The 19,551-nt window shown below is 49.7% G+C and overlaps 1 protein-coding gene across 1 annotated transcript in view; it reads left to right on the top strand.

Annotated features, from left to right (window-relative positions):
- The window catches only part of alg9 (ALG9 alpha-1,2-mannosyltransferase), a gene marked incomplete in the record, with an annotated part of 39,385 nt that overhangs the window by 6,770 nt on the left and 13,064 nt on the right, over nucleotides 1-19,551 (top strand). Inside the window, 6 exon segments of the mRNA XM_042343911.1 lie at nucleotides 8,359-8,481; nucleotides 12,059-12,213; nucleotides 13,451-13,580; nucleotides 15,465-15,612; nucleotides 16,364-16,493; nucleotides 19,247-19,377. Of these exon segments, the coding sequence (XP_042199845.1) occupies nucleotides 8,359-8,481; nucleotides 12,059-12,213; nucleotides 13,451-13,580; nucleotides 15,465-15,612; nucleotides 16,364-16,493; nucleotides 19,247-19,377 (817 nt within the window).

The raw sequence follows: 19,551 nt of genomic DNA, 5'->3' as shown, positions 1-19,551 counted from the left end.
AGAGGGCGGGAGGAAGGAAACTTGCCTGAGGTTTTGCCCTGTGACCTGGGAATCGAACCCAAGTCTCTCGCTTGGGGTCTAACCACTGAGCTACAGGACTCCACATCGGAAGGGCAGCACCTCCGACAACACAAGACTCCCCCAGCGCTGCATTGGAGCATCAGCTTAGACCGTGTGATACTAAGTCCTGAGGTTCGATGGCCTGTATTCTCGGTCACTCACCGGCTCCCAGTAATTGTAAGTCTCGTCGCAGTCGGAGATGTTGCTGATTTTAAAAACTAAAGGCATTAAGGGATATGGGGCTAAGGCGGTAAATGGAATGAGGTTAGAAGATCAGCCATGATCTTATTAAATGGCGGGGCAGGCTGAGGGGCCGAACGGCCTACTCCTGCTCCTATTTCTTGTGTTCTTACGGGACGTCTCAAAGCGCTTCACAGGGTATACTGTAAGGTGTAGTGACTGAATATTTTATGGGTGAAACGTGGCAGTCAATTGCGTACAGCAATGTCCCACAAACAGTCGTGGATTGAGTGACCAAATTATATATTTATTTTTTAAGGAATTATTATCCCCGGAAAAGCGATCCGTCAATTGACTAACAACCGGGTTCCTACTGACTGCTGGTAAACAGAGGTGCGTGGAGTAAGGAAACTTGCCCAACATTTCGCCCCCTTCCCGGGATCAAACCCAGGTCTCTCAGTTGCGAGCCAAGTGCTCTAACCACTGAGCTACAGGAGTCCACTTATCATGTTGTTGAGACTTCTCAAAGCGTTTCAAGGAACACACTGTAGAGTGTAGTAACTGTGTATGTTATGGACGAAACTGGGCAGCCAATTGTGATCAGCAGTGTCGTCGCTGCTAAGGATAAATTATTAACAAATTATTGTTAACAAATTGTTAATATTTTGTGGAGTCCTGTAGCTCAGTGGTTAGAGCACTCGCTTTGCAAGTGAGAGACCTGAGTTCAATTCCAGGCAGAGGGCGAAACCTCGGGCAAGTTTCCTTACTCCACACAGAGCCTAATAATAATCCCTCCAAAAACCAAAAACAATAATAAATTGGTCATTTTCAATCTACGACTGTTTTGTGGACATTGCTGTGCGCAATTGGCTGCCGCGTTCGCCCACAATATATACAGTCAATTCACTTTACAGTGTGTTCTGTGAAGCGCTTTGGGACGTCCTCCCGACGTGAAAAGCGCTATATCAAATGCAAGGATTATTATTATTATTATTATTATAATATTATTTTTGGGAGGGATTATTACCCCAGGAAATCAATACTCTCCAGGACTCCAGTCGTTGCCTGTTTAAAGATCGAAGCTCGGTTCAGGTGATTTTCTCGTCAAAGTCTGGCTCAGTGGGTGTGACGTCCGTGTCTGGGCCAGAAGGTCCTGGGACTCGAGGCCCACATGTTGACCTGAGCTCGCAGTGTAGGCCGCGGATGGACGTTGCTTTTCAGCCTTCAGCCACTCTGCCCCCACCTTCTGGAACTCCATCCCGCAGTCCCTCCGCCTCGTCCTCTCCTTTGCCTCCTTCAAGGCCCACCTCAAGACCCTCCTCTTTGACCGTGCCTTGAATCACCCTCCTTCCCTCCCCTGGGTCCTACACACTGTCTGTTCAGGGCCTTGGGACGTCCTTCTGATGTGAAAGGCTTTTGTGTAAATGTAATTTTGCTGCTGTTGTTGCTTTTACTGGTTAGTAAATACCTGGAGGATTAGAGACGGACGATCAGGAGTTGCCTGGTCTTCAGTCCTGTTTCTGAGCACCGTGCGGGGGGGGGGGGGGGGGGGGGGGGCGCTACATTGCAAGTTGTTGTTGTTGTTGCTGTTGTTACATTGTTGAAGATTCCACCCGTTGGGTGAGATGCCAAACCCCATGTTCTGGCAATGCTGGTGATCGGGAGGCTATTTGATGGAAGAGCAGAGAGTCTCTGGTGTCCAGGCCAGGCCTGTAGTGCAGTGGATAGAGCGCTCGCCTCACAAGCGAGAGGACCTTGCTCGGTTCCTGGTCGGGGTGAAACCATAGGCAAGTTTCCTTGCTCCACACACCTCGCTTTACTTAGTAGTAAGTAGGAACCCGGTTCTTAGTCGATTGGTGGATCGCTTTTCCCCGGATAGTAATCCTGTAATAATCCCTCAAAAAAAATGTGGTCATTCAAATCCACGACTGTTTGTGAGACGCTGCTGTGCGCAATTGGCTGCCACATTTCGCCCACAAAATACACAGTAAATTCACTTTACAATATATATTCTGTGAAGCGTTTTGAGACGTCTCAACGATATGATTAGGCTCTGTATCAAATGCCGAGATTAATATTATTATTTATTATTAATTGAGTACTTGAACCCAAAACCTCTTGACCCAGAGGAGAGCGCGCTCCCCGGGCTAGGCCAACTGGGGTTGACATGACCTGCCAAACAGAGTCGACCCCACTTGGCATCGTTGTTAGCAATAAAAGGTTTTTGAGGGCAAATGGGCCGAGAGCAGAGGTTTGTAACATTGGTAAGTCAAACGTGGTCAAATGTCCGGTCTGATTGCCGCACCGTTTCACCATTAGATGGTGCCATTGAGCCAAAGGTTCCTTCTCACGAGCTCCAGAGGAGAATAATAATAATAATAATCCTTGACACAGCCGCCTTATCCCGTCTTTGAGGCGTCTCAAAGCGCTTCGCACGACATATTCTGAAGTGCACTTTGTGGGCGAAACGCAGCAGCCGATTGAGCACAGCGACGTCCCACAAACAGTCGTGGATTGAGAGACGACCATTTTATTTGAGAGAGATTACTGCCCCACGGAAAACCGATCCGTCGATCGCCTAACGCCCGGGTTCCTACTGACTGCTGGGCAAACAGATCGTGTGGTGTGTGTGTGTGTGTGGACTAAGGAAACTGGCCTAAGGTTTTTCGCTGCCCGGGAATCGAACCCAGGTCCTCCCGGTCCTCTCGCTTGTGCTCTAACCACTGAGCTACACAACGTAAAACAAAAGCAGAGACGTGGCCGGAACGCTCGGCAGCTCAACAGCAGCTGTGGAGAGTGGAAAGTGAGTCAACGTTTCGGGTCCACAACCCTTTGTCTCTGACTCTTTTTTTGAAGGAAAAAAACCCCGATCTTCTGGGGGTGATTTTGCTTTGAGAGAATGTACCCACACCCTACAACCCCTCAGCGCTCCCATTGGCTGGTGGTGAGCGAGTCCCTCCCATTGGCTGGTGTCTGAGCGCGGGCCCCCCATTGACTGGTGTCTGAGCGCGGGCCCCCCATTGGCTGGTGGTGAGCGATGGCCCCCCCATTGGCTGGTGGTGAGCGAGGGGCTCCCATTGGCTGGTGGTGAGCGAGGGCCCCCCATTGGCTGGTGGTGAGCGAGGGTCCCCCATTGGCTGATGGTGAGCGAGGGGCTCCCATTGGCTGGTGGTGAGCGAGGGCCCCACATTGGCTGGTGGTGAGCGAGTCCCTCCCATTGGCTGGTGGTGAGTGAGGGGCTCCCATTGGCTGGTGGTGAGTGAGGGCCTCCCATTGGCTGGTGGTGAGCGAGGGGCTCCCATTGGCTGGTGGTGAGCGAGGGGCTCCCATTGGCTGGTGGTGAGCGAGGGGCTCCCATTGGCTGGTGGTGAGCGAGGGGCTCCCATTGGCTGGTGGTGAGTGAGGGGCTCCCATTGGCTGGTGGTGAGTGAGGACCCCCCCATTGGCTGGTGCTGAGCGAGGGGCTCCCATTGGCTGGTGGTGAGTGAGGGCCCCCCATTGGCTGGTGGTGAGCGAGTCCCTCCCATTGGCTGGTGGTGAGCGAGGGGCTCCCATTGGCTGGTGGTGAGCGAGGGGCTCCCATTGGCTGGTGGTGAGCGAGGGGCTCCCATTGGCTGGTGGTGAGTGAGTCCCTCCCATTGGCTGGTGGTGAGCGAGGGGCTCCCATTGGCTGGTGGTGAGCGAGGGGCTCCCATTGGCTGGTGGTGAGTGAGGGGCTGTGAGGGCTATGGGGTGACACTGAGGGTTGGTTACTCGCCTCAGGTTCAGGCTGTTCACACTACTGACAATCAGTGGGATATACTGTAGCTCAGGGGTTACACCCCTCGAAGCCCCGGGTTCGGGTCCCGGGCGGATCAATCAGGACGTAACCTTAGGCAAGTTTCCTCACGCCATACACACACATACACACACGCACACACATATACACAGACACAGACACACACACGCACAGACACGCACACATACACAGACACACACACACACACAGACACACACACAGACACACGCACACACACACACACACACACACACATGCACACACACACAGACACAGACACACACATACACAGACACACACACACACACACACACAGACACACAGACACACGCACACACACACATACAGACACACACACACACATACACACACAGACACACACACACAGACACACAGACACACACAGACAGACACACACACACAGACACACACACACACACACACAACACACACACACAGACAAACACATACAACACACCACACACACACAGATACAAACAACACACCACACACACACATACACAGACACATACAACACACCACACACAGATACAAACAACACACACAAACACACACAGATACAAACAGCACACCACACACACAGACAGACACATACACCACACACACACGCACACACATCTCTGTTTACCAGCAGTCAGTAGGAACCCGGTTGTTAGTCGATTGGTGGATAAAAAAATAATAATAATAATAATTTGGCCACTTCAATCCTCGACTGTCTGTCGGATGCCACTGTGCGCAATTGGCTGGCACGTTTCGCCCACAAACTTCACAGTCACTACACTTTACAAGTCATTCTGTGAAGCGCTTTGAGACGTCTCGAAGATGTGATAAGGTGCTGTATCAAATGCCAGGATTATTATCATTATTATCAGCCCGGGTCAGGTTCCCAGTCTAAGCTGACGCGCCAGGGTAGTGTATGGAGGGTGGGGATGGAGGTGGGAAAGGGGGAACGCCGACCCTCAGAAGAGACGTCAAACCAAGGTCCCGTCTGCGCCTTTCCAGGCGGATGTTAAGGATCCCGCGGGGCTGCTCGGGAAGAGAAGGCATCCTGGCCAACAAGACAGTATCAGCCATTCACTTTGTGGCTCAAAAACAGACGTCGCTGGGAACACTCAGTGGGTCCGGCAGCATCTATGGAGAGAGGAAAGTGGATCCACGACCCTTCGTCACTTAGTGGCTGTGTGCTTTGCAGGATGTCGCTGTTGCACAGTAACATTCCCAAACTCCATGTGATAAAGTCTTTGGGTATCAATGTTTTCCAAGGTTTTAATACTTTTTAATATAAAAATAGGCATTTTTTTTAAACCCAACTGCAACAAAAATAAACGCACCCAATTGGACTTGAAACCCGCCCAAACTGCCAACATGGTTCAGGAAGTCAGCTCCAGACTGCTCTCTGGTGTTTAAAGCCAAGATGTTTAATTGTATTTCATTTCAGTGGTATGGCATGTGTTTTAATTGTGTTTCTCTTCTGTTTCCTTCAGATCCTCTGCCCCCACTTCACCCCCCCCACAAACACAGCGTTATAATAATAATAATCTTTGCATTCGATACAGCGCCTCATCACGTCTTCGACGCGTCTCAAAGCGTTTCACAGAATATACTGTAAAGTGTAGTGACTGTATATTTTGTGGGTGAAATGCGGCAGCCGATTACTCCCAGCAGCGTCCCACAAACAGTCGTGGGTTGAAGTGACCGATTTATTTTAATTTTGTTTGAAGGGATTATTACCCCTTTTTTCTAAACAATGGTTTCCAGTTTAGAAGCTAAAATACTGTCCTCTGCCTTCGTTGGTCAACTTTCCATTGTTCATTTTACCGAAAAGAAACTGCTTCCTACAATAAACCATCAGCTTTGTGCTGCATTGCCCTTCGAGAATGTAATGTGCGGAGCGGGGAGGTGGGGAGAGGAGAGGAGATGGTGGGGGGCCGAGGGAGGGTGGGCTGTGTTTCAGGGACGGATAGGGACTGGATACTGTAATAGCTTTTCAGGCACTGCGTCACTGCAGTGATCTCAGCCTTCAGCTCACGCTGACCACGTGAGATGTGCGTCAAACAAGGTCGTGTCTCCCTGATGCTCTCGGTCTGTCTTCCTTACAGCTTCTGTCTGACAGCCAAGTCAGGCCAAGCGCAGCTTAGCCCAGGCCCAGATAGGGCTTATTGGAGGAGGGATGATTCATGACTCCGTATCTGTTTGTCCTCCCTCCCTCCCTCCCTCCCTCCCTCGCCACCCACTCCCTCCTCTCTCTTGCTTTTTTGCCCAAGAGAGTTGGTTGTGTGCTGCACAGGTCTCCTGAAACTTTCAGCTCACTCTGATGACATCACGCTGACCGCAAAATACACAGTCACTACACTTTGCAGTTAAATTCTGTGAAGCTCTTTTGAGATGTGTGTGTGTGTCCGTGAGCCTCTGTCCCTCATCTGTGTGTGTGTGTGTGTGTCCCTCTCTTGTCTGTGTGTTTCTCTTTGATCTGTGCATCCCCACACACGTGTGTGTGTGTGTCTCTTTCATCTGTGTGTCTGCACTCTTGTGTGTGTGTCTCTCTCTCTCTCTCTCCTGTGTGCGTGTCTCAAGAAAGCAAATTTTGTTGCTCGCATTGAACCCCCTCTCCCCCCCCTCTTCCCCCCCCGACACACAAAGTTTTTGAGCAGCTTCATTTAATGAACTCAGAAAGTCCGTTTGATGGCAATCTGTGATATTTGTCTTTGGGGCCCATTAGCCTCACAGCACAGGAGCAGATGGTGAGCAATGCTCCTCAAGCCTTGGTGCGATGTGGCATAATTGATGTGGTCTCATTTGTGAATTCCTCTGCAATTATAATTCCAGCGAATCGGGAGCAGCCAAAATGAAGGGCCTTTAGTTTTTCTCCCTCTCGCCTCTTCCTTTCTCAACAGCTCCGTGTATTATAATAATAATTATAATAATAAGCCTCGCATTTGATACAGTCCCTGATCACGTCTTCCAGACGTCGCAAAGTGCTTCGCGGGATACACTGTCAAGTGGAGTGACTGTATAATTTTGTGGACGCAATGAGGTAGCCAAATGCGCACAGCGATGTCCCCACAAACAGTTGTGGGTTGAAGTGATCAAATTATTATAAATTATTTGCTTATTTCTGAAGGACTTATTCTACCCCCGGAAACGTGATCTGCCAATCCACTAAGACGTCTTTGAGACGTCTCGACTATGTGATAAGGCGCTGTAAGGCGCTGCAAGGATTATTATATTGTATATTGTATTATTACCTTGGTAACTGGGAATGATCGAACCTGACATTGTTGAGCTTGGTAACGGAGCAGGGGTCAGATGCGAGAGGAATCTTACTATGTTTACCTTCTGTTTCAATCTTTGCGTTGCATTTGGCTGCTTCGTGATCTTGAGTGCGTGGAGAGAGAGAGCAAGAGAGAGAGGGAGAGAGAGAGCGAGGAGAGCGAGGGAGAGAGAGAGAGAGAGGGAGAGAGAGAGGGGGAGAGAGTGAGGGAGAGGTAGAAAGAGAGAAAATGTTTGTGCACTATCTCCGATTCCCAGGATTCGATGCTTTGAAATGAACGGCTTTGAATGTTTTGCAATCATTCGGATCCTTAATCCTGTTTGATACGCGCGTGTGTGTGTGTGTGTGTGTGTGTGTGTCACTAAGCAAACCAGCTATTATTGCCTTGAAGGAATTTTTATGCGAATTAATCATTGCAAGAAGATTTCGAGCAGCGTGGAGCAAAACTCAGATCTGGCCATTGTTTCTGTATATGTATGTATGTGTGTGTATATATGTGTGTGTGTATATATGTATGTGTATATGTGTGTGTGTGTGTGTATATGTGTGTGTGCACAATAAACTCATCTGAAGAACAGCGCCTCTGACTATGTAGGTCTCCCCCAGCATTGCCCAGGAGCATCAGCCTAGACTTTGAGCTCACCTTTGTGTTTGAACCCAACAACCTGCAGCGTGTGGGACTCTTAAGTCACTCAGAAGGTTTGTCAGACCTTTTCCACCACCCCCGCCCCATCCCCACAAAATTCTTGTGTCATTTCGCCCACAAAATACACAGTCACTGCATTTTACAATATACTCTGTGAAGCACTTTGAGACATTTCATCGACGTGATAAGGCGCTGTATCAAATGCGAGGATTATTATTATTATTATTGAAAATCTCCATTCCCTGTTGAACGCAAAATTCAAGCCTCGTAAATTTTTCTTTGACCTCCTCCCTCCCTTTCTATATCTCACTGTTTTGAAAAGAAATCCTTTTCTTTCAAGTCAAGTCATTAATTCCATTTCTCTCGCTTTCTCTCTCTCTCTCTATCTCTTTCCCCTTTCAGGTATCGAACCCTGGTATTTTTATTTCGTTAACGGCTTCTTGAATTTTAACGTGGTTTTCGTCATGGCTCTGTTTGCCCTGCCTCTGACTACGCTGATGGAGTTCTTGTTGCAGAGGTTCAATGGTAAGCAACAACAACAACGGCTTGCACTTATATATCGTCCTTCACACCAGGACGGTGTCTCGGAGCGCTTAGGAGGATGGGAATAAATGGAGCTTTAACCCATTTAAGTTACGAGGACAGTTTGCATAAACTTGTCTTGCGTTCCCTCGAGTTTAGAAGGTTGAAGGGTGATTTGATTCAGGAGTTTAAAAGGCTAAAGGGATTCGATAGGGCAGCTACTGAGAAACTTTCCTCTGGTGGGGAATCCAGAACAAGGGGGGCATCATCTTAAAATTAGAGTCAGGCCATTTAGGAGTGAAATCAGGGGCAGTTTTTCACAAGGGAAGTGGAAATCTGGAAGTTTCTCTCTCTCCCCCCAAAAAGGCTGTGGATTATGGCTGGATCTATTCACATTGTCCAGACTGAGGTGGAGAGATGTCTGTTAGTTTAGGGGATCAAAGGATATGGGGCAAAGGCGGGTGATTGGAGTTGAGGTACAGATCAGCCATAATCTAATAGAATGGTGGAACAGGCTTGAGGGGCTGAATGGCCTCCTTCTGTTCCTATGCTTGAAGGACTGGGGAAAGAGAGAAGAAAATCTTGATATAGGTAACATTTCTGTGCATTCACAGGCATGGGTGGGCACCCAAGCGGGGGGTGGAAGCCAACAGAGTGTGGGGTGGATGGGGAGGGGGTTAGGACAGATAATCTAAAACACGGTCAAAGAGGTACGTTTTGAGATGGAGGGAGTCGTAAAAAATCTTCATCATCGTGACGTCCGGTAGCATAACCGTTAGCGCACTCATCTTGCAAGCGAGAGGACCTGGGTTCGATTCCCGGGCGGGACGAAACCAAGTGTCCTTACTCCACACACACGCCTCTGTTTACCCAGCAGTAAGTAGAAACCTGATCATTGGTCGATCGGCGGATCGCTTTCCGGGGGTAATAATCTCCTCAAAAAAAATTAACTAGAATTAAATAATAAGTCACTCAATCCACGACTGTTTGTGGGACGCTGCGGTGCGCAATTGGCTTCTGCGTTTCGCCCACAAAAATAGACGGTCAATTCACCTTACCGTACATCCTGTGAAGCACTTTATTAGACTGGTCTCGAAGACGTGATAAGGCGCTGTATCAAGTGCAAGGATTATTATTGTGATGATGATAGAAAAAAAAATCATCCTTGAAACGTCAGCTTTGAAGCCACAACCTCCTGACTCACAGAAGCGAGACTGAGCTTCCAACTGAGCCAGGCTGACACCGAACAGTTGGGGCCTGGGTTCAAGACAAAAAAACAAATGCTGAAGTTGACATGGCTGGGAGTGACGCTAGCGGTTTGTAAAATGTAGTTGACTACATGGGATTCGATACGTTCAATGCACCCGTGGCCTTAAGCCTGCGACACCATCCATAGTTAGAGGCTGACAGACGCATCTCGGAGCTTGACGACGCTTTCATTCACTCAAAAGGCTTTTCACTGATGGTGGTACCCGCTCCAGCAAGTCCTGAGCTGTGACTTTGCACAAAAATTGCTTCTCGCGTAGAATTATTTAAACGTTTCGCTTGAAAAACCACAACAGCAGCGACATACGACATTTACACAGCACCGTTCACGTCAGGAGGACGTCCCAAGGCGCTGGACAGTCAGGGCCTGAGCTGGGGGTCGGGATCGGGGAGGGCAGGGAGGGTGGGGGTAAAAGGGGGAGCTAAGGTGCTGTCAAAGAGGAGGATTCTTCAGACAGGCCTTGAGGGAGGGAGGTGGAGGGACTGTGTGATGGAGTTTCAGTGGGGGCAGGGAGGCTGACTACGCACACAGACACATACACACACATACAGACACACACACATATACACACAGACACAACCACACACAGACACACACACATATACACACAGACACAACCACACACAGACACACACGCACACACACACACAGACACAACCACACACAGACACACACACATATACACACAGACACAACCACACACACACGCACACACACACAGACACATACACACACATACAGACACACACACAGACACACACACACACACAAAGACATCGCCCTTGGAAAACTCTTCCAAAAAACATCTGTCTCGCTCCCTCTTCAAAAACCTTTCTTAAAGGCTCTCTCGGGGGAATCCCACTCGGCTCGCGATCGATTCAAAATAATTTCCTTTTTAAAAAATCGCAGAGAGAAAAAAATGAATGACTTCAGTGTCAAGACTGAATTCAACAAATCTACCAAATTTGGAGAGTTGTGAAGTACTGTCTATACGAAAGGGGTTAATTTCGACCCAGACGGAATGTCTGCTGCAATATCGTTTCGACTTCCTTAGCTCTCACCTCTCCCCTTCTGAACCCTTCCACATGTACATCGTAGGTCAATGATCCTCTCACACACTCTCGTCTACAAATCCCTTCACGCCCTGGCACCTCCTGACCTCTCTGCCCTCCTCTCTCCCCCACTCCACCACCCGCTGCCTCCACTCGGCCGGCTCTGGCCTCCTGCTCGTCCCTCGTCCCCTCCGCTCCACCATGGGCGGCCGCGCTTTCAGCCTCTACCCCCCGAAGCTTTGGAACTCTCTCCCCCCTCCAATCCCTCCGCCTTGCCCCCTCTCTCCTTCCCCTCTTTCAGATCACGGCTGAAGACCTTCCCCTTTGACTGTGTTAGGGTCACCTCCTCCCTCAGGCTGCGCTCTGGTTAAGTGCTCCGAGACGCTGCCTGGCCTGAAGGACGCAAGTTGTTGTTGAAAGGCAGGAACAGGATGTGATGAACGGCACTAAGGGCAGTTAGTGTTAATATTAGCGTCAGTAAGTTTAGTGTTCCATAGCATCACTGAGCCACGTACTGAACCTCTCTTGCCAATGGCTCGCTACCCCCCCCCACCACCGCCCTGTCTCCCGCCAAATTATTTTTTAAAAAAGGAATTGTTACCCCAGGAAGCGATCCACCAATTGACTAACAACCGGGTTCCTACCGATTGCTGGTAAACAGAGGTGTGTGGAGTAAGGAAGCTTTACCAATGTTTTGCGGTGCCCAGGACTGGGACCCCAGTCTCTCGCTTGCAAGGCGAGTGCTCTAACCACTGAGCTACAGGACTCCAATGATTGGGCACCTGAACTGGGGGTGGGGGAAGGGGGAAAGAGGTCAAAATGTGTTACGTCAAAGAGTTAGTCTTAAGATGACACATCTTACAAACAATACGATCTGCAAATAATAATAATAACATCGGCATTTGATACAGGAACTTAACACATCGTTTAGAATTCTCCCCAAAGCGCTTCGCAGGATATATTGTAAAGTGGATTGACTTTAATCATAAATGATGCACACAGTCACAGACACACAATGTAACCCGCCCCCACCCCCCAAAAAAAGGGGAATCGACAGCTGACACGAGGCTAGAGGACGGTGGGGGTGTGGGGGCTGGGATGCGGGTCTGGTTGAAGACGTGACCATGTGTATCAACGGGAGGACAGTACAAGATGAAATGGGACAAAGGCCGAACTCCGAACATCTCGAGTGATCTTGGAGTCCGTGGGGGGGATGTGGTTCCTGCTATCGTAACGTAATGTTGCCCATTTCCTGTTGCAGTCCATAACCTCGGCCGCCCGTACTGGCTGACCCTGTCGCCCATGTACATCTGGATCCTCATCTTCTTCACCCAACCTCACAAAGAGGAACGTTTTCTCTTCCCCATCTACCCTCTGATCTGCCTGTGCGGTGCCGTGGCTCTCTCTGCCCTGCAGGTTAGTGTCGTATTGTGAGGCGCTGTGAGGCGTATGAGACGTGCGTGTGAGGTGTTAAAGGCGCTGTGTGTGTGTATGATGCAGTGTGAGACTCTGTGTGCGTGACCTGGACCCTGGCTCACGCCTCGTTGCGGGTTCAAGCCCCCACCCCCCTGCCCCCGCCCATCGGAGACCTTGAACACATCAATCTGGACCAGGTGTCGCCAAACGGTCAATCACCACAAGGTGGCGATGTCGAGTCTGGTCAGAAAGACCAATAATAATAATAATAATCCCTGGATTTGATCCTTGCATTTTGCCTCATCACGTCTTTGAGACGTCTCAAAGCGCTTCACAGGATACACTGTAAAGTGAATTGACTGTATATTTGTGGGCGAACGCGGCAGCCAATTGCGCGCAGCAATGTCCCACAAACAGCCGTGGGTTGAAGTGACCAATTATCATTGCTTTTTTTTTCTTGAGGAATTATCATCAAGCGTGTGTGTGGAGTAAGGAAACTTGCCCAAGGTTTCGCCGCCTGCTGGGAATCAAACCCAGGTCCTCTCGCTTGCGAGGCGAGTGCTCTGACCACTGAGCTACAGCACTCCACGAATGCCTCTTTGATATCACAGTCGGGCTCGAATCACTCTCAGGCAGCGAGCGAGCGAGCGCTGGGTCCAAAAGTGAGGCAGAGTGTTCCTGACAGGACGGAATGCTGGTAACTTCAGGGGCTTCCTCGGGGGGCCACAGAGATTGGGAGCAGGTGCCGAAGCATCCGAGCACACTGCCCTGAGCGGAGAGTTCCTGCCCGTCTCAAAACACATTGCGACAGATCCGAGTGCACTCGAGGACACTGAGAACACAGCTGTTGGCCGTATTTACAGGGGTGTGAGCAAACAGGTCTAAAATGTGCAATGATGGACATTTATCAACAGCTGGGAAGAATAACCAAAATAGGATTCCGTTTAGTCAATTGTGACTGTGTCTCTAATACCCATCCCCTGCTCTCTCTCCCCATCGTGTCTGTGCTGGGGCTCACTGCCCCACTGGAGTCTCTACTCTAACCCCATCCCCTGCGCTCTCTCTCTCTCCCCCCATTGTGCTCTGTCCCAGTAAACTTCGATATTAAGTGAATAATATCGAGAATTCAAACAGGTGGCAGCGACACCGTGGCCTCACCTCCACACGGATGTCAAGAGGTGAAAGTGTAGAGTCTCGGCCATGCCCCGGTGACCATAACCCGCTCTTTGTTTTGCAGAAATGTTACCATTTCCTGTTCCAGCATTACCGTCTCGAACACTACACCGTCTCCTCCCACTGGCTGGCCCTGGGCACAGTGATCCTCTTTGGTTCTCTCTCCCTTTCTCGTTCAGTGGCTTTGTTCAGAGGTCAGTAATATTAATAATAATAATCCGTGCATTTCATATATCATCTTATCACATCTTTGAGACGTCTCAAAGCGCTTCACAGAATATACTGTAAAGTGTAGTGACTGTGTATTTTTGTGGGCGAAAACTGGGAGTGTTTGTGCCAGATTGTTGGTGAAAAATATCTTGGTGGTGATGGTGGTGGTGGTGGTGGGGTGGGGGGTGCTGAGTGGTCAGTTCCCTTTAAGACAGATGCAGCCTCTGTGCCAGCATCAAAGATGGCCGACAATCTTCCCAATGCAGGCTTCATGCCAGTATCAAAGATGGCCACCCACCCTCCTCTCCATATAGAGTCCATGGGAGTTTCCAAGGGCAGATCGGGGCGGCCATCTTTGATGCTGGTATGAAGCTGTGTTGGGAAGAGAGGCGGCCATCTTTGATGCTGGCATGAGCCCTGCGTTGTGGATGGGGGCGAAGGGGGCTGACCCTACTCCAGTCCTCGCCCCCCCCACTCCTGTGGAAGGGGAGTGTTGGTTTCTCTAACACCTCAATATAAAACATTTACACCCGATTGTGGAAGCGCTGAGGTTGCAAGTGTCCGGGAGCAGGAACCTCTGCTGGTTTTCCCCTCCCTGACCCTCACCCCAACCAGTCCCCACTCCCCCGCTCTTACCCCAACCAGTCCCCACTCACTCCCCCCGCTCTTACCCCAACCAGTCCCCACTCCCCCCGCTCTTACCCCAACCAGTCCCCACTCCCCCCGCTCTTACCCCAACCAGTCCCCACTCCCCCGCTTTTAACCCAACTGGTCCCCACTCCCCCGTTCATACCCCAACTAGTCCCCACTCCCCCCGCTCTTACCCTAATTAGTCCCCACTCCCCCGCTCTTACCCCAACTAGTCCCCACTCCCCCGCTCTTACCCCAACTAGTCCCCACTCCCCCCTCTTACCCCAACTAGTCCCCACTCCCCCCGCTCTTACCCCAACTAGCCCCCACTCTTACCCCAACTAGTCCCCACTCCCCCTCTTTACCCAACTAGTCCCCTCTCCCCCGCTTTTAACCCAATTAGTCCCCACTCCCCCGCTCTTACCCCAACTAGTCCCCTCTCCCCCCACTCTTAACCCAACTAGTCCCCACTCCCCCCTCTTACCCCAACTAGTCCCCTCTCCCCCCACTCTTACCCCAACTAGTCCCCTCTCCCCCCACTCTTACCCCAACTAGTCCCCTCTCCCCCCACTCTTACCCCAACTAGTCCCCACTCCCCCCTCTTACCCCAACTAGTCCCCTCTCCCCCCACTCTTACCCCAACTAGTCCCCTCTCCCCCCACTCTTACCCCAACTAGTCCCACTCCCCCCACTCTTACCCCACTAACTAGCCACCTGGCAGGGCGAAATCTTGAGCAAGTTTCCTTACTCCACACGCCTGATAATAATAATAATCCCTCAAGCAAAAAAAACAATAATAAATTGGTCACTGTCTGTGGGACGCTGCTGTGCGCAATTGGCTGCCGCGTTTCACCCACAAAATATGCAGTCACTACACTTTACAGTGTATTCTGTGAAGCGCTTTGAGACGTCTCAAAGACGTGATGAGACGCTGTATTAAATGTAAGGATTATTATTATTTATCCAATTTCCTTTTGAAAGTTGTTATTGAATCTGTTTTCACTGCCCTTTCAGGCAGTTTGATTTAAATTTAAATGTAATACCTTTCAGGCAGTTAGAATCAGAGAATATTACAATTATTATTATTAAATAATATTATTAAACACACCTTTCCCTTCCCTTACCCCCCCAACCCCAGCTCGGGTCTGAAATGCTGTACACTATCCAGCTCCTTGGGACGTCCTCCCAACGTGAAAGGCGCTATACAAGTGTAATCTTGTTGTTGTTGTTGTTCACAGGTTACCATGCGCCGCTTGACCTGTATCCAGAATTCCACCGGATCGCCACAGACCCGAACATTCACACTGTTCCCGATGGGAGACAAGTGAACGTTTGTGTTGGGAGAGAATGGTACCGTTTCCCCAGCAGCTTTCTGCTCCCTGACAAGTAAGTACCTCAAGCCTTGATCTGGTACTAGGACAAGGTCAGCCATGTTTTAGTTCAGAGAGAGGGAGAGAAAATGAATGTGAGAGCGAGAGAGAGAGCGAGTGAGTGAGTGAGAGAGAGAAATCGACTGGGACAGTGCAGGAGTGAGGGAGAAATAATTAGCATTTTTATCTGATCTTCCCATCTAGAATTATCTCAAAGCCCTGCACAGTAATTCTGTCATTAATAATTAATTAATCAATCAATCAGTTTGTAAGTAATTGGCAGTCGGGCCTTCAGTTTTCCTGCCCCCACCCTTTGTAAATCCATCCATTGTCCCCTCCTTTGCCTCCTTCGAGGCCCATCTCAAGGCTTTCCTATTTGACCGTGCCCTTGGCCACCCTCCCACCCCCTCTTGATTCCCACCCTCAGCTCAGGTGCAAATCCTTAACTATCCAGCGGCCTCGGGACGTCCTAACGATGTAGTTGTTGTGGTCAATTTGCGCCCAACGCACACCGTGGGAGGAAGGCGAGGGGAGAGGAGTGGGTGGTACGGACAGGGAGGTGCGCTTTCAGAAAAGCTTTTAACGCGGTGTGGGATGGTTCAGAGGCAAAGGGGTTTCGGGAGTGAGAGCGGGGGAGTGAGGTTGGGGGGTGGTAGTGGGGTGGGGAGAGGCACAATGACAGGCAGCTCAGCCGCTGATGAAGGGCTGGAGGTGGCGGAGGAAAACAGCCGGAGTATTAACGGGAGCTCTCGCTTCTCCTTTGCCAGCTGGCAACTCCAGTTCATTCCTTCGGAATTCCGAGGCCAGCTCCCGAAGCCCTATGCCCAGGAGCCGATGGCAACCCGGATCATTCCTACTGAAATGAACGACCAAAACAAGGAAGAACGATCCAGATATGTAAGTAAGAGGATTTATCCGCTGGTTATGGTGCCTCGTAGTAGGGTATGAGATGCTACCCAATGGGAAAGGGTGCTAAGTAAATGTTTATTTTGGTCAGCCGGGCGTCTGACACACACGGAAACCCATCGCCATGTTTAAGAGCATTAAATTTCACTGAGACTTACGTGCATCCCACCTACAAGTGGAAATTCCCTGGGACTAGGCAAGTCTCCTTACACCGCGCACACGCTTCTGTTTACCCAGAAGTAAGTAGGAACCTGGTTGTTAGTCGATTGGCGGGTCATTTTCCAGCAGTTATAACGCTTCCCCTCCCCCTCGCCCCCCCAAAAGTTGATTACTCGAAACCATGACAGTTTGTGGGACGCTGCTGTGTGCAACTGGCTGCCGCGTTTCGCCCACAAAACACACAGTCACTACACTTTACAGTTTATCCTGTGAAGCGCTTTGAGACGTCTCAACAATGTGATAATGCGCTGTATCAAATTCAAGGATTATTATTATCGTCAAGTCGGTTTCCTGATGCTGGTTTGTTACGCAGAGGTTTTATATGTTCAGTTGCTCAGCCTCAATCATAGGCGGTTTATTCCAATAGCTCAGCTTGGAGCCCGATGAGGTCAGAGATAATCGCTGTTAATTATGTGCAGTCGCCTCCCCAATGGACCTGCCAATACCCAGCGCTTTGACACAGCGGAAACTGAACCAGAGACGATTGAGTCATCGAGAGGCTGAGTCACCCTCTTGACTCTCACTCCCTCCGCGTTTGTGTATCTGGAGAATTAAAAAGCTCATTGACATCACATGACGTCGGGGTGGGGGGTAGGGTGGGGTGGGGGGTAGGGTGGGGTGGGGGGTGGGGTAGGGTGAGGTGGTGGGTGGGGCAGTGATTTCCACCACCGGCTGCTTATGCATAACTGGGGGGAGCGGAGCGAGGCAAGGCAGTGAGTCCTAATCATAAAGCGGCTCTTGTTACGTCAGTCCTCGCTCTGCCAGCACCTGACTGCTCATTGCAAGGAGTCGCCATGACAACTCTCATAGGAACGATGCTTCAAACTGGGCTTAAACGGTCAGGAATCGGAACAGTCACTTTCTTGCTCACTTGAATTCTCCGCTGAGCAGCAGATTTGCTTTAGGGGTGGGATGTTAGTCGATTGGCGGATCGCTTTCCGGGGCTAATAATCCCTCCAAAAAATAAATAATTTGATCACTGAATCCACAACTGTTTGTGGGACACTGCTGTGTGCAATTGGCTGCAGTGTTTTGTTTCGCCCACAAAATGTACAGTCAATTCAGTTTACAGTGTATCCGGTGAAGGGCTTTGAGATGTCTTGAAGACTTGATAAGGCGCTGTTATCAAATGCAAGGATTATTGTTATTATTATTGTTATTATTATTGTTATCTGACCGAATCTTGGGATCTCATCTCTCTTCCCATTTTGGTGATTCTGGTTTCGAAACGGACTGGTGGCGCACAATTAAGTTTGATGAGACTAATAACCCTGTGACTATAAGTGCCTTCAAGGAAGACTTGCTGAGCAGCCCAGTGAGAACGACACAAATAAATCCTAATAAAAACTAAGGAGCCAGTGATTTTCTTCTCGGAGAATGACATTGTCTTCTGGCAAATTGAGACTTTCTCAGCTTGGCGAGTAGTTACTTACCAGCTGAAGGCAAAGTGATTTCTGGATCGCAAGGCGAGTTTTGGACGGCAAAGACTCTTTGTCCTGTTCGATACTCATGCCTTTACCTATTATTGTAACATGTAGTGGCTGTGTGCTGTGTAAGCCAGCGCAGCAGTTAATCTGAGCACAGTGATAATAAGAATAATAATCCTTGCATTTGATACATATCACGTCTTCCAAACGTCTCAAACGCTTCACAGGATACACTGTGAATTTACTGTATATCTTGTGGGTGAAACGTGGCAGCCAATTGCACCCAGCAGCGTCCCACAAACAGCCGTGGATCGAGTGAACAATTTATTTATTATTTTGAAGGGATTATTATCCCCCCGGAAAAGCAACCGGGTTCCTACTTTCTGCTGGTAAACAGAGGCATGTGGAGTAAGGACACTTATCCAACGTTTCGCCCCCTGCCCGGGAATCAAACCCAGGTCCTCTCGCTTGCGAAGCGAGTGCTCCAGCCGTGCGCCCGTTTAACACAGCTGGTTGAGCATAGGCACCCGAGCTGGTAGTGGGAGGGGGAGAGGGGGTGAAGTTGGCAGTGGAGGAGGATTCAGAGAGGAAAGATGACTGAAAATGCGGTCAAAGAGGTAAATATTTAAATTGTTTGTTTATTTGTTGTTTGTTGCAGCTCCCCCGACAGCTCAGCGTCTAAACCCTTCCCAGTATTAATAATAATAATAATCCTTGGATTTGTTACAGCGCCTTAACACGTGGTTGAGACATCTCAAAGAGCTTCACAGGATATATACTGTCAAGTGCGGTGACTGCATTTTGTGGGCGAAATCCGGCAGCCAATTCATTGGGCACAGCAGCGTCCCAAACACAGTCACAGAGCGAGTGACCCAAATTCTACTTAAACTTTAGACAGTAAGATATTCCGAGACATTACTCTGCGACGTAGAGGAGGTTGTTGTTATTGAAGTGAGTGACCAATTTTATTTGGGGGGATTGTTGGCCAGAACACCGGGAGAGAGAGTGAGAGAGAATCTCCCATGTTTGTTTGTTTATTTGTTTGTTTGTTTGTTGTTGGCTGTTGGTTGATGTCATTTTGGTTATTCCACTTGCCAGGTTGATGTGCGGCAATGCCATTACCTGGTCGATCTAGACATCCAGTCGGAAACTCCACGGGAACCTCGATATAGTGCAAACAAAGAGGACTGGACAGTTGTGGCATATAAATCCTTTCTTGACGCTGGCAGGTGAGCTCGCAATTTTTTAATTGAACTCGGTTTGAAAATACACTGAGAAACTCCCTGCTCTGTTACAGTGTGGTGGATCTTTAACGTCCTACAGACGAGACCTGGGTTTAGCGTCTCTTTTGAAATACGGGGCACCTCTGCAATGCACCAACACCTCCTCTGCCACTGCACCCG

The sequence above is a fragment of the Callorhinchus milii genome, unplaced genomic scaffold (assembly GCF_018977255.1).
Source record: "Callorhinchus milii isolate IMCB2004 unplaced genomic scaffold, IMCB_Cmil_1.0 Scaffold25, whole genome shotgun sequence".
Classification (NCBI taxonomy): Eukaryota; Metazoa; Chordata; class Chondrichthyes; order Chimaeriformes; family Callorhinchidae; genus Callorhinchus; species Callorhinchus milii.
Note: the sequence above shows the minus strand (reverse complement) of the source record. Positions and strands in the feature narration are given on the sequence as shown.